We start from the raw sequence: 16,343 nt of genomic DNA, 5'->3' as shown, positions 1-16,343 counted from the left end.
AACACTGAAAATGACCATGTCACCAGGGTGCCCTTATTTTCACTAAGTGGGAGGAGATAGGTTGCCACTGTTCCAGATTTCTACCGTTGCCGGAATTGTCAACAATCCTAATTGACAAACGGTCACCACTAAGGTGTTGACATGTTCAAACTATCGTGAAACTGGTTACTGATTATTCCATCTGACTCTTAAAAGGTAACTTCACTATACTATAAACTCTGGATAGAACCAAATTTCATGTAGTGGTCTACTGGACGATGGTACGCAGTACAGCGTCGTACACTTCATTTGAGAAAGTCTGATCTATGTTGTGTTTAGCAGGAAAGTGGGAAACCTAATACTGAATCAATTGCTGAGACAGAATGGGCACACTGTCACATTTATTTCATTTATTTACTTATTGCTTAATTAGCTTGAACAGATTTGGACCTTAAGGGCATCTCTTACATCTGACCAGGCACTACACATACAAAAAATATTATGTAGCAGTCATAATAATAATTTTCAGTAGTAATAAAATAATAATTAGCAATAATAACAGTAATAATAAGATGATCATAAAATAATGAAGGAATTAAGACTGATGTTAATTTAGTTGTTATATAACAAAGTGAGAAACAATAATTTTCATTTTTAACAAAAATAATAATTTCTAATAATAGTAAAATCACGAATAATCATAATAAAATAATGAAGACATTGAGAATAATATTGATTAGATTAGCTTTTTAGAAGCCTTGTTTCTTATTAGAAGAAGTGGAAAGGATAATGAAAGAGGAGAGTTTTGAAGTGGAAGTAACAATGGCTGCTTTGAAAGAAGTATTTTAATAGAGAGCTCTGTGAACAAGGAGAGGGAACAATGGTGGGGAAGAAAGGGCTAATGAGAGTGAGCTGGAAGAAGACATATCTGCCATATTTTACAGACTATAAAACGCTATGGGCTATAAGATACACCTTAATTTTTAAGTAATTTTTAAAAAATATAGCACTTCTACAGTTTTTATCATTAGACTGCAAGTCCAGACTAAGAAAACAATCTTAATTAAAATCCCTGAAATCAACATCGGAATATTGTTTTTCTTGTTCGTCGTCGTCGTCATCGTCATCATCGTTGTCCTGTTCATATATAAGATGGTCTTCACTGCCACCGAAAGCGGTACTTATGCCACACTTCTTGAAATATTTAACAATAATGTCTTCTCTCACTTCAGAACACGACTGTTTTATTCCCTGGCACACTAGTTTCATTGCAGATCGTTTTAAAGCTACATTCGGGTTGAATTGATACTGTGTTTCATCCATCATCCATCTTTTCCATTGCTTTCCCAAATTCATTTTAAATGGATTATTTAACGAGATATCAAGACATTGCAGTTATGAAGTATGTCTTCCTGCAATAACAGCAAGCTGTGTATTTCCCTGTTTCAGTTTCTCTTTCACAGAATTTTTCAAATGATTTGATTAGCTGATCTAGTACAAGATGAGGACTCTTCTTCAATAAAGCATCTTTCCTTCTCTCTTCAGCCTGTTGAGCCGTAATTTCACACCAGGGTGCACCACCCATCCCTTGTCATGTACGTGAACAACACCACCAGGCAGTATTTTAGAAGGTTTTGGCACTGTTTTGCCCTTGAAAATGATCATTTGAATAAGTTTAGAATAGTCAGCACACCATCAAGGGACAACATAGTAGTCCATTTTTTCATGTGTACTTGTTTTTACAGTTACAGTTTTAGCACCTTTCATGGTAACAGTTATATTGCTAGGCACATCAACTGCCAGAGGAACTTCGTCCATATTCGCTCATCTTCTTTCGATGTTGAATAATAAAGCGAGGGAAAGATATTTTCTCTTCAAACTATTCCGACATTTCCTGAGATATTTTGCTTTTGGTTCGCCTTGTAGAACCAATCAACTCCACCTTTCAACTCCGTTAATTTCCACTGTAGCGTTACCGTATGAGCGTCTCTCTGAATTAGTTTTGTATTAATTCCAGGACCATTTTGACGGTTTCCTTGAATCCATTTCAACATGTCATCTTCTAGTTTTGACCATTTTACACTCAGTCCTTTATTTGCACGTTTAGTCTTCCTCATTTTTGTCAGTTCTTCTTTACTAGTCGCGAATGGCTTTTTTCTGTTGGTGAAGAGCCGAAATGCCTCTTACTTGCTCTGTTTCAACGTTGTTCTGCATATGCTATTAGTTCCAATTTATTGCCCGTATCATATGAACCCCTTTTATTTTTTTCCATTACGAAACTAGCTAGTAAAAAAAGTATTGCCCTGTTACCGATAACACAAATCACTTTCAGTTCAAGTTTCTGGCACCGTAGGCTGCAATGGTGTATGATGGGCTAGACAGTGCTCTGGGTCTATGATGGCGGGAGTGAAGGGAGACAGTGTTAGCAAGCTTCTGAATCCCTGCAACTCATGTTCTTCGCATCGGTGCACTGCCGCTGCGAGTTGAATCCAATGTTGCCAGATAGAGATAGGTTCCCTGCGGCATCGAATATATGTCCATTTTTGAGACTAGCAGGAATTTTAAATGAAACACTGGATATTTTTATATTAATTTCAAATATAAGACGCACCTGAAATTTATAGGCAGTTCTTGGAAGAAAGATGTGCATCTTCCAGGTCGCAAAATACGATATTTGCTAGAATGTGAGCCATTAGCCATTTTGAAGTTTGAAAGCATTTTAAATTCTTGAAGATTATGACAAAGATTATTTCAAACTTGGGTTCCTGCTACAGAAAATGATCTAGAGAACATGGCAGTGTCGTTTAGTGGTACGGAGATGATATTACTTTGTTGAGAACGAGTATTTCTGTTGAGTTGTTCAGACAGTAGCGTAAGGATTGAAGAAAAACAGAGAGGAATGCATTAATTGAGAAGATGATACAGCAAACACAGCTTACGATACTGTCTACGCTCATTGGCACATAGTCATGGTAACTGTTCATAGGCAGGAGTAGTTGGTCGAAATAGCGTACACCATAAATGTATCGCACACTAGCATTCATTGCCAGTTACAGCTGATGTGAGCTATCATAGAAAAATCTTCAGAGAATAGGATCATCTTCATCAAGGATCGGTGTACTAGTGGGTCCACAAGTTCCTTTTTAAGCTCGAGAGGAAATACTTTCTTGTATTTCTATAATAATTGAAGTGATGCTGACACCTTCTTACAGACTGCAGTTGAGCGTTCAGTCCAGTATAGGTGATGTTCCAGAACTATCCCCATATACTTTGCAAAAGAAGAGAAGGTGATTTCTTCGCTATTCAGGACTAAGCGTGGAAGAAATTCTCCGAACTGGCGAGCAGCCAGCGTTTTGCGAGCGACTAAGACTGCTTGTATTTTACATGGGCTAAATTTCAAACCAAAGTTCTATGCCCATTCTGATAAAGCAAGTAGGTACTCGAATGAGTTGAACACTAAAACTTTCTTAATAACTCTACATCTTTATAATAATCTTCCTTCCGAGTATTAGGTCTGTTGAGTTGCCATGGTTTCCTCGAGAAGTTCTCCTGCCATCTTTTCTCTGGTCGACCTTGCGCTCTTACACCATTGGCATGTTAGTATAGCATCGATTTTAGGATCCTCTTTGAACTCATTCGCTGTAAATGATTTCTCCAGTTGTTTCGGCAATTCTGTGTATAATGCATGACGGGTTCCATTTTAAGTTCCCGCAATACATCTTCATACGTTATATGATCTTATTTGCCTCAAGAATTTCATTACATAGTCTGGTAATCTTTTCGCATTTTTTGTCTTTATTAGCCGGACTTCGCTGCCTTAGCGTGGCACAGGTGTATTCTGGTGTGCTTCTGGAGAAGAGATAATTCGTTACCTTATTAATGACTCTCATTGTTTTTGTACAGCTGTTGTTTTCTTCAGCTCGATCAGCTTCTTCCCAGGGAGGACCGTTTGGTACCTAAATATGCGAATACGTTTGCTATCTCCAAAATTTAATTTTCCTTACAGATATTACTTTGTTTTTTCGCTGGTAATTTCCATGCTGTATTTCTCGGATATATGTCCAGAGATGTTTAAAATTTTTAAAACGCTAAAACATAGATCTTTGAATATTATGTTATAAAAGGGCCACAAATTCGTCCCAACTAGGTCTGTGTTTTGTACGTATTTCTCCTTCAGTGATAGCTTTTTCCTGTGACGTTCTATTTCATCGTTCCATTTCCTTGTAAACGGATATTTCACAAATGCCTATCGTTTGTCCACTACAGCATTGTTAGCATCATATTTCTAGTTTCTTCATCATTTCTTCTTATGCCATTTTACTTTTCTGGCATAGCTCTGATTGGCAGCTTCTCCTGGATTGTATTGGAGAGCCTCCCATTGGTCTTCTGAGCTCTTTCTTACACATGGTATTTTCACTGGCTCACGAAGTCCTTTCTGGTATAAACAAGGTTACTGGGGCTTCTCAAAAGGCTTACATGAAAGGCAGGTTCATTATTCACTGAAGTTTCTAACACTTCATTTTATGTCATTTTGGCCTCATTCGAATGTGAATTACTAGTGATCAGACTCAATTTTAGGGCCTCGAAACCCTCTTGCATTCAGTAGCATATCAGCCAGCAGGCGTTAAAACATGGCGAATGATGAAAGGATAAAGACACACTCGACCCGAACTCAAAATCACTAAAAAGAACTAAATTAGGAGCGCAAAAATAGCGCTCAGTGAGCTAGATTATTGCTAAGTATAATTCAGAAGAATATCTCTCAGACTTTGGTAGTTTTCTAGATATATGACTGCTCCTCAAGTGTGGTAAAAGATATTTATTTGGAATATGTTCTTTAAACATTCGAACACAATGTGATATTCGTCATCTATTTTTTTCAGTATTTCAAAAATACTGTACAATATGAGGACATAACCCTCAACAGAGTTACTGTCATCAGTCAAAAACAGTTGATAATAACCTCTCGCCTTGCTGGCTAAGTGTGATTCCTAGCAATCCATCCCTTCTTTGTATAAACATTGTACCACTATACAAGGAACTGATTAAAGTCAGGGGATACCCCCTAATATCGTGTCAGACCTGCCCAGCGTAATGCAACAACTCAGTGTGGTATCTTCTCAGCAAGTCTGTGGAAGATCTTTGCAGTGATATTGAGCCATGTTACCTCAACAGCCGACCATAATTAAAAAGTGTTGCTGTGCAGGATTTTGTACACGAACTGACCACTCGATTATATCCCGTGAATTTTCGATGGGATACATGTTGGGCCATCTGCGTGACCAAAACATTCGCTCCAATTGTCCAGAACGTTCTTCAAACCAGTCACAAACCATTGTGGTCTGGTGACGCAGTGGATTGCCACCCATAAAAATTTCATCTTTGTTTCGGAACATAATTTCCATGATTAGCTACAAATGGTCTCCCAAAGCTGAACATACCATTTCCAGCCGATGATCGTTTCAGTTGGATTAGAGAACGCAGTCCATTCCATGTAAACACACCCCTCATCATTACGGAGCCACTGTGCTTTGTTGACAACTTTCGTCCATCGCTTCATGAGGTCTGTGCAACACTCGAACACCACCATCAGCTCTTACCAACGGAAACCAGGTGACGGTTTTCCAGTTGTCTGAATTCTAACTGATGTGGTCATTTTGCGTTCAGTGTCTGTTAATTCCGGTCTCGTGGTCATTATCACGTTGGAGACTTAATCATATAAATCATATAAGGACAAATGACAGCTCCGTCAGTGCACTACCCTTTCCTCCACTGCAAAAGTGGATGAGCGCTAGCACCCGATCCCTTGTTTTAAGAATGTTGTGCCATAATTCGTTTCGTCTCCAATCCTTCTCATTTGTTACTCGATTTACCCAACTAATCTCCAACATGCATCTGCAGCATCACATTTCAAAAACTTATATTTTCTCCTTGTGTGACCTACTTAATCATTCAACTTTCACTTCTGTAAAAGGTTACATTCCAGATAAATACCTTCATAAAATACACACTACCAATTAAAGTTATATTTGTTCTTTTTATCAGAAATGCTTTTCTTGCTGGTAGCAGTTTGCATGTCCTGTCTTTTCTGTTTTTGACATTCATCAAGTATTTTCTTACCAAAGTTCAAAGGTAGAAAGTTATTTGTACCTTACTGACATTCCAGTATGTTACAAAGACCAAACAGTCATAATTCTCTTTTCTCTCTCTCTCTCTCTCTCTCTCTCTCTCTCTCTCTCTCTCACACACACACACACACGCACACACACACACACACACACACACACACAAACTCAAACACACTTCATTTTGTAGACTTCCGATATAGTCTATTTATGTCAAAGGAAAATATATTTCCTTGGTAAGATATGTCTCGAGTCTCAGGTACTCTATGGAAAGTAAATGGACGCTTAGAAATTTTAAATATAATCAGTTGATTGATTAAATATTTTTATAAAACTTTGTTTCCAAAAAGCATTTCCTCTGCTGCATAGCTAATGAGATGGCTCGCAAGTACTTGAAAAACTTTTTGTAGCATGTGTATCTTCTTCTTCTTGTTTTGAATGGGCGTACTTTGGACCACGCTTGTTCAACTGTTGTGCTTTGATATTTGCCCAGTATTGCCACATCCTCTGTCGGTGTAACTCCTTCCTTTCTTCTGTGTAGGAGGTACCCTTTCTTCAGTACTTTTCCTGAAATCCTTGGACTTCCTTCAGGGTGTGTCTCACAGACTGTCTGGTTTGGAGATCAGTTATGCCCTGTTCTTTAATGTCCTTCTCGGTTCCTGTGGTGCAGACCTTCTTTTTTTTTGCCAGAAGGTGAATAGGCGCTCTGTCAACCTGTTTGGAGGCAATCTTGCAACATGGGTAGAGAAAGCTACCCTTCTTTTTATTGCACAGTCAGAGGGCCCCTTGATATGTTCATAGAGCTATGAGATGCCACCTCCTGAATACCCGACTTTCTTCTATCGGGCCGAGGATCTTCCTGAGGATTCTCCTCTCTGTGACTCCCAATTTCTCCATCAGACCTCTCTGGTTCATGGAAAGACATTCTATGGCATACAGGGCTTGTGGTCGTATGACTGATGTGTAATGCTTCAGTTTCAGATTGCACGACAGGCATTTCTTGTTGTAGGTGTTCATAGTCAATCGACAGGCTTTACTCTCATGAATAATGACGTTTTTCCTGATAAGTTGGGTTCAATCCGTTCACCGAGATATCTGTTGATAAAAATACGAAACTTTGAACTTGATCCTGTCTGCTTCTTCATTTGTTTAACTACAGAACATTTACTGAGTTGTTAGAGCCTGCGATTTTTCTAATATCTCTTAAATCTACTAGAAGTACTTCATTATCTTTTTCCAATGATAATTTTCAATATTTTTCTTCCCATCTAAGTTTTTTCAGCACTGTTCTGACTACTGCTGTCAAATTGTCTACGTCCATATGAGATAATTTGAGGCTTAAAATCTTCTCCCTTCTTCTACAGTAGGATTTTCCAAACTGTGTTCTGCAGAACAATGGTATATCATGGGAGGTGAATAAGTTTTCCAAAAATAGCTATTAATAACATGGCCATATTTTCAGACTAAATGACTACACTAATAATAATTTTTTAAAATTTTATTGTGAGTTCAATGAAGTTAGTTATGACTTAACTGAAATTCTTCTCATTTTTTAAAGTGTAATTCGCCTTTAAAATAAATAAAGCATTTCATCAAAGTACCATAGTTCTCAAAGCTTTCCATGAGAAGAAATGGTTAGGAACACCTGTTCTATAGATAGTTTCACATAGACTTTCAATTAGTATTGTTTAATTTGTTTCATTTGATACATCATACTTAATACTAATTATCAGAATGTTTTAAATGCCACACATATCTTCTGCTCCAGTATGGCTTGTCTATGTTCACATCTGATAGATTCAAAATCCGTTTCCAAAATTCTCTGCAAATGCTTGTAAGATAGTAAATCTTGACTCACAAAAGTGTCTACTAAGATTGCGCCACACTTCCTTATCATTCTGCTTAATGAAACATTTTCATTTACACCAGATATTAAAATTCGTTTTATTATGAGTTCTTGGTGGAAAGTAGACTCCCAGGTAATTGTCAGCACATTGTTCACAATGCATGTGCAAGTAATATGTGTGAGCACTGCCCATATTTAATATGAGCTTTACTCAAATAAAACAAGAATTTCTTTCACTGCAAATAAATGTAAGATTTAATAATTCTGTTGTCCTTCTTACTGCATCAATACAGATACTCCATATTACAACCTATTGTCTGTTCTGCAAGCTATTATCTAGTGGTTTACAGGCAAAATATCTCTTACCACATATGATGTCCAGAGCACAGCGCGTAATATAAGGATAAATGTCGAATATTTCACCATCAGCCTTCGTCTTCAGAATGTCTACTAATACTTCTGACTTCTCAGCAAACACTTCAGTGAAATTGTCGAGGATGCTGAAGTGGAAAGCAGGTGTTATCATCTTGCGTCGTGAGTGCCACTTTGCTCCTGAAAAAAAAAATACATGCACAGACCCAGACAATCTGACCAGAAGAACTTTATAATTTCAGCATGACAAAATTCCTTTAAGGCTTTTTTATTTCATTCTCTGGTGAAAGCTACATTCAAAAATTTACTATACTATATTTCTCTTTTTTTTAATTTTTGGCCTCAGATTACACATTTAGTATCATAATCAGATTGAAGTTCTTGATACTTGAGTACAACACATTATAACTTATGCAGATAAGCAAAACCGGTTGTGATACCGAGAATTTGACTATGCTGTAGGGAAAGAAAAAACTTTTGTTTACAATATGGACATTGGATTCGTCTTAGGCAGTGTGTTTGGTCTACATAAATTTAACAAATGTGCATACATTTCTCTGTTAACAAAATTTTCAAACATACCATGTGTATAAACAATGTATTATATCCCTTTCTAGGTGGTAATACACCTCATTTCTAAAATTTGGTATCCATTTTCTGCTCTTTTGTTGGGATGTGAGAAATAAGTCCATACAGTTCTGTATGAAAACAAAAGGAGGCTATTTCGTTTCGTTTACTACAATGGATTTTTAAAAGTGAATTTCATACGACTGTAAGATCAAAGAGTGCACATAGCACTACCCTTCTATGTGTTTTGAAATTTCTTATTAATGTCGAGAGAGTAGATATTCTTGAGCAGATATGCATGCTTATCTGTTATTAACTAAACTTTAAAATATTCTGAATTCATGTGAATTTCTTTCTTCTTTCAGTATGAACAGATTATTATGCTTAAGTCTATATGCAGCAAGTGAGAATTTCAATGCAGATAAATCTGAATATCCAGGAGTTTAAGAAAATCATTCCATAGACGCCTTAATGTATTTGACAATAGAATGATGTCTTGTAGGAAGCCTTTAAGCTTAAATCCATAAACACTAACACCAGTGGAAGAAGAGGTTACCTGCGAGTTGTTCATCTAAGAGTGTTCTTATGCAAAGAGAATTTATGAGCCAAATTTGCATGATGCCGACCAAGAAACCAATTTCCCAGTTAGCCCCAACCAAAATATCTTATTTCCCTAAATCCAAAAACTAATTCTACATAAATAGAATAGAAACAAAAATGTCAAGCAAAGTTGAGCTAATTAAGAAATTTACAAAACTATACTAAAGGAAATCTTGATTTAATTAAATAAAGAACACAAAATTTGTAAAATTTATTCAAGTTTATTAACATGAATAGTCAAAACTTTATTCATTTTCTTACAACAAAAAAATTTAAATTAACATTTTATCTAAACTCTCTCCATCATTTTTAAAGATTTTAGAATAATCATCGACAAGAGTAATTTTATATGTCTCATCTAAATCCAATAATATTTTATCTCCAAACTTAGTAGGTATAAGTGCAGCATTAGAAATTACAAAAGATTTCAGTTTCTTAAGTTCTGATAATTTGGTGCACAATTCTGATGAACCATTACAATAATTGTGAAGTTCTGTTAATAGTTTTTCAGTGCTACCATTCATGGACATTTTTATTCACATAGAAAAAAATTAAAGAATAAAATTTCAAACACTTGGGGGAATGAATAGTTACTGCCTTTAAACATTTGAATTTGTGGACGAGTTAGGTTTTCACTGTTTATCATCTCTAGTTTTCTGAAATTATTTCAAAAAGAAATGTAAAGAAACTTTTTAAAGATCTTTAATTATTTCTAATTCTTCTGTCATCTACTTAACTAAAAAGTTACAATATGCATTCTGTGTTGAGAATGATAAGTTAAATTCGTTTTACCATACATAAGAACATATCCAATTATAACATTTGGAATATTCTCATTAAAGGATGCACAAAATCTTATTGTTGCTTTTTGTGTGATAAAAATATTCATTCATTGAGTCATTTAAATTACATAAATTTGAAAATTTTAAATAAAATTTAACAGACTTACATTTACGTCATTATTTAATTGGATTATTCTTTAAAAATCCCAATAGGAATAATAATCTTTGGGAAGTTATTTGGTGGTTAAGATTCCATAATTGATGAAAGAAACTAAATTTCTTCGACTTTTAACATAAATATTTTGTAATTTAACATGATCGAATTAAGAAGAATCAATAATTACGATTATTTATTCTACCAGTTTGGAATATGAGTTCAAAATTTCTTTATACCTGTAAACAAGTAAACTCAACTGTTAGGCATATGAAGAAAGAAATTCGAGTTTTGGGATTTTTAAGCCTTTTGTGTTCTAGTTAAAGTCAAAATTCTGGTTCACATTTAACAAAAGGAGCACGAATTTCCACACATTTAAAAACCAGATTACCTCCTTTTGAAACTGTATAATTATCATTTTCAGTAGTCCAACAAAGAAGAGAATCGTTGTGATTTTCCTCAAACTCCAGGTAAAAATGACAGTTAAATGACCTTTTAACATAATTACTTCACAATCTTCAAGAAATCGACCAAGTAATTCTAATGGATAAAGGAGTTCATTTTGTTAGGTATAATTTTTCCATTGTTACAAAATTTGTCCTTCCATATTTCATTCAATTGACAGGAAAAAAGTTAAACAAATAAGAGTTGTAAAAGAATACTATTAAAATAATGTTTCCTTTTGTAACTGTGACATGATCATAAAATTTCCAAACATAATTATTATTTAGTTTAATATTTCCATTATCTCCATATGTAGCAACACCAGTTCCATCTGGTTAATCATGTTAAAAGTCATAGAAAGTTGTGCAAAATCAGGATTAATCCACACATCACCAGTATTATTACTAATTTCTGTTCCCTTGATAGGAAGATTACTATTTTTGATTTCTCAGTTGCAGGAAATGAGTAAAATTTATACCGTCCATTTTGGATCATGATTTGATAGGGAAATACTTATTTATTCATTTATAAAATAAGTGTTCCACAAGCACCATTGAGCTCAATTAAATTTTATTTTCATTAGTTAAAGGTATTTCTAAATTTTGAATATTATTGAAGATTGAAATTGTCCCTGGATACTTTGGTTCATAAATTATAGTGTCATATTTCAGAATTAGGAATAAATAAAGCAATAATATTAGTTTCTTGATGCAAATGATCATTATGTTTAAGTAACAATCCTTCATCCAAATTAAAATTTACATTAATTAATTGAAATGGAATAATTATTGAACATCTTCAGAAAGGATTTTTATTAGGTTCACTTTTTTGATTATTAAATCCTAAAAAACGTGCACTATTATCTTGTTCTCTACGCATGTGTAACTTTATACACTTTCAATAACTATTATATTTATAATTTTATCTGCTTTAACTGAATATTTGAATTTTTTGACTGAATAAATTTTTCTAAGTTTCTCAAACTATAGTGACCAACAGGAACTTCTATTATATCTCCATTTCAGGAAAGGTTAATATTCTTTGCTGTATTACCTGGAGTTAAAAAAGTTGAATGAAAACCAACCGGTGAACCTCATTTATAAGTTTCTCTTTTTGGACACTTAATCTTTGTTTTCAGAGCAGAAGACGTATCATGGAATAGAAATAATTTACATATTAATATCAGTAAACATTATGTAAATAAATGACAGACTGGGAAGCAACAATAAGAATTCCAGAAATGAAATGAAAAAACTAACATGGTAAGCTTTTACCAAACTCAGTTCATTGTGCAATTGTAGGATCAAGTTGAAGTGGAAAAACTACATTAGTGATTCATAATTATATTTTAGCAAAAGAGTGGTTAAACTGGAAGAAATTAATCAGATGCATATTTACTGAAAATGTTAAATCAGTTCACATATCAAGAATTAAGAAAAAGATGTGAAAAAAATAAAAGATAATATTACTGTTATATGGTTAGTTTTATTGAAAAAATGGCTTTGAGCAGTATGCATCTTAACTTCTGAGGTCATCAATCGCCTAGAACTTAGAACCAATTAATCCTAACTAACCTAAGGACATCACACACATCCATGCCTGAGGCAGGATTCGAACCTCCAACTGTAGCATTCACTCAGTTGAAGACTGTAGAGCCTCGAACTGCGCGTCCACTCTGGCTGGCCTTATTGCAAATAATGATGAAATTATTATATTAGATGAATGTGAGAAACTTACCGTTGTAGGTTTTGATGACTTGTTTCTTGAAAATCAAGATGTAGTTAGAGATACTTTATGATGGAAAAACATAAAGAAATACACTGTCAAATTTTAAAAATTATATAGTAAAAGTTGTATTAAAGGTAAACATGGTTTTACAACAATTGTTATAATAAAAAAGTTACTGAAACAAAATTTAGAGAAACTATTAACAATAATTTAATTACTAAAGACAAACATTAACAGAAATATTGAACATAAACGTTAAAAACAAACGCTCAAGATATACATGATACATAAAATATTTAACTCAAGTGTTAAACATTAATGTTAAGTGTAAATTTAAAAAATAATTATCGTGTTTTTATTCTTAATTAATGGTTGCAAAATATGATTGACAAAATGTTAAAAAAAGCCAAATGAAATCAAAAAGCAAATAAGAGTTAAAGGAATAATTTCAGGAATGGAAAAAATGATGAAGGACAAAATATGAAAGACTTTAAAAATTTAAAAAACAAACTCAACCAGTTATCAATATAATTGAAAAAGTTAACATGGAACTGAAGGATTAGGAGAAAAACTGTTAAAATCAGTCGAAATACACTGAGAAGTTATTCTCGAAATTATTGAGAATACTTTTAATGATATTATAATGATTAAACAATACTACAATGTTAAAAGAGATTATACACCAAGTGAATCAGAAATACGTGATTCATTAACGAAATATGAAGATACAAAACTAGTTACTCCAAAAGTACAAAAACAAGTTAAAAAAGTAATTGAAAGAATTTTCAAATATAGTAATGCAGTGAAGATAAAGTGTTTAGATTAAGGCCGGTGGGTGTATTTAAATATGTTAGGAAATTACCAGTAAAATTTAATGAAGTTAAATTAACTATTGGCGATAGGACATATGAAGGTACAGATGTATTAATGAATCGCTTCAGTAAAAAACTAATAACAATGGAACACATGAATACACTATTTACAGATTCTCATTTACACACATTATGCAACTATATTGTTCTAATTTGAGCATTATATTCTGATAATAATCTAAACGAAAAGAAACCAGTAGGCGAAACAAATATGAGTAAGGATTTTCAAAATTTTATAACGATTTTGCATCATTAAGACAAAGATTTGATTGCTCATTATTAGTGATGCAGAGAAAGTGGTGAAGTTGCAGTATAAAAATATTCAGAAAAACTCATTGAAGGAATTTGGATGAATGCTGATAGAGTTTTAATTGACAGATTAACAGTTATTTTTTGAGAAGAAATAGCTTGGAAATAAAAATTATCATAATGAAGAAGTTGGAATAATGGAAATGTTAAGAAGCAAATTTAGTCATTTTAATGTTAATAATAGCAAAAGAGCAAATAGGGAAAGAGTTTAGTTAATACTTCAATTAACAAATTACCATTTTAAATGCATCTTCAACACTATAGATTTTGTGGTCTGGGAACCAAATGAGAAGGGAAATTAATTATAAGAGATCAAGGAATTAATCCATTAGATGATGCATGTAAGGAACATTCTAATTCTTACAAAGATAAAAAAGGAGTACAAAAAAGACAAGAAACAGACAGAAAATTTCAGTTAATTGCAAAGGAAAGAATGCATTCAAGTGTTGCTTCATTAGGAGAAAAGAATAACTACAGCTATCATTAGAGGAATATTTTTTAGAAAATGAAAATTAGAAACAGGTTCAGAAGTTGATAAAAATGGATGGGGTTTACAAAATTCTTTTTCTCTTTTTTAATCTATGTAAATGACTAACTTTCCAATTGATTATACTATGCTACCACATGACAATACTAATTAATTGAACTAACACTTAATAATGAATAAATGAACATTATTGAACCGTTTTTACAGTCAAAGGTGACAGAGAGAAAAGAACTGTCCAGAATTTCCTTGCTTCAGTAACTATTCCTGTTATGAAAAGGACTGTTAAATATCTAACAAACAAAACGGAAATGAAACATCAAGATGAATTTCTTCCATTACTGTTAGCTGCATTACCTTATTTACTGTACACTGCTTCACCTGCCAGTGTAATTTCAGCAATTGGAAATGCAATTATCAATAAGAAAAAACTTAATAAAGAATTAGAAGAACAAACAAAACTTATTTTGGTAATGGGAAAGAGAGGAAACAGAGAAAACAAATTCAAAGAAATAATTGAAAATTAAATATTCGTTTATCTAATTCTGACATAGAAGAACTTGTTAATCGCTTAAAGATTAATAATTTTGTGCCATTTTTATTATTGTTGAGTTACCTAATGCAGGAACAAATTTAGCATGTGGAAGATTAACTTTATAGACTCCTTATCAATACGAAACTCAATCAGTAGTTATTATAAAAATAAATATATAAACTAATTTTTTGATTTATATGGTGAAATTATTCCAAAATAACTAGGTAACTTATTTGGAAAAATATTTTTTACTTCAATATGGAAAGAAAACAAAATTTTGATAAAGTATTTCCCGGATATTAGTATGTTTTTAAAAATATAAATTACAAGTTTAATGTTATTTTACAAGTGAATCAATTTCACTTTCAATTTAACGAAGATTGACCTATTTTTCTGTTTATTATATGTATGTTAAAGATATATACTTTAATTTTTTCTTCATCTTCATTGTTTTCATATGCAGAAAAATTAAATAACTCATGTGGTTTTTTCTCTTTCAAAAATATCCTCTAATTCTAATCCAAATTTTTATATTTACCAACTCTTTTGGCATCACATTCTACAAGATATAATGCAGATTTTATTGAATAAAGGAAACGTTTTTATCTACATATTGTACAGTACCTACAGATTTTTGTCTTTAATTACTGTTGGTAAATTGACATAAGAAGAATGAAAAAGTAGTTTGTGTCTATCGACATTAATGTCCAAACTACCTTAATACAATAAAGATCTAACCACATTATTTCCTTATCATTCTTACACTTTCCTGAATATATTATTCATTTATTTTTGATCATAATCTTGTAAATCAGTTGTTCTTAATAAAACTAGAGCAGATTTTTTGAAATTAAATTCTTGGATTTCATCCTTCCTGTTAAAATTACATATCAACTTCAATTGCTCTTCTTTGAATTAATAATTATTTAGTTTGGTGATAATTGATTAAAAATTCTTATAGTTCAACAATAGTATGAATATGATTAATTACTTAAATTATTAGACTTGAAAAGAGAAGAAGATTTTCTATAAATTCGTGTAGCTGATTTTAAGAAATCTTCATCACCTAGGAAATTGAAACCTGGTAAATTTATCTGATTATTTAATGTTTAATTTACTGGTATTAATTTACTACAGATTTTTGAATGTAACTGTCACTAGCATTGTGATTCTTTGTTTTCTTCCTAGAATTATCGATAACATCGATTAATATTTGCTTCTTAAGATTAGAATAATTCTTTGTTTTTTGTTTTGTTTTAGAGATTTAATGATATTGTTTTACAGACTTTTTTTAAACCGTTATCAATATTAATTTTACCTTCAAATTTTTTAATAGAATTGATTAATTGATACTTTCTTAATTTAGAAGAATTCTTGATATAGTTTTGTTTTACAGATTTCATTATGTTCCTTTCCTGGTCTCTTATTAAATTCATTGCGGTTATCATTATTATTAGCATAGTCAACAGGCACAGCAATAAGACGAATTAACTGACTTTTTCTCAGTTTAGAATAAATCTTCAATTTTTTGAATTAGTAATTGAAG

At 32.6% G+C, this 16,343-nt stretch overlaps 1 protein-coding gene across 1 annotated transcript in view; it reads right to left on the bottom strand.

The window, feature by feature from the left end:
• The window catches only part of LOC126282120 (cytochrome P450 4C1-like), an 89,404-nt gene that overhangs the window by 45,864 nt on the left and 27,197 nt on the right, over positions 1-16,343 (bottom strand). Inside the window, exon 4 of the mRNA XM_049981589.1 lies at positions 8,317-8,502. Within this exon, the coding sequence (XP_049837546.1) occupies positions 8,317-8,502 (186 nt within the window). The remainder of the gene's footprint in view (positions 1-8,316; positions 8,503-16,343) is intronic.

Source organism: Schistocerca gregaria, chromosome 7, assembly GCF_023897955.1.
Source record: "Schistocerca gregaria isolate iqSchGreg1 chromosome 7, iqSchGreg1.2, whole genome shotgun sequence".
NCBI classification, from domain to species: Eukaryota; Metazoa; Arthropoda; class Insecta; order Orthoptera; family Acrididae; genus Schistocerca; species Schistocerca gregaria.
The sequence above is the reverse complement of the archived record's forward strand: the minus strand, read 5'-3'. Positions and strand labels throughout refer to the sequence as shown.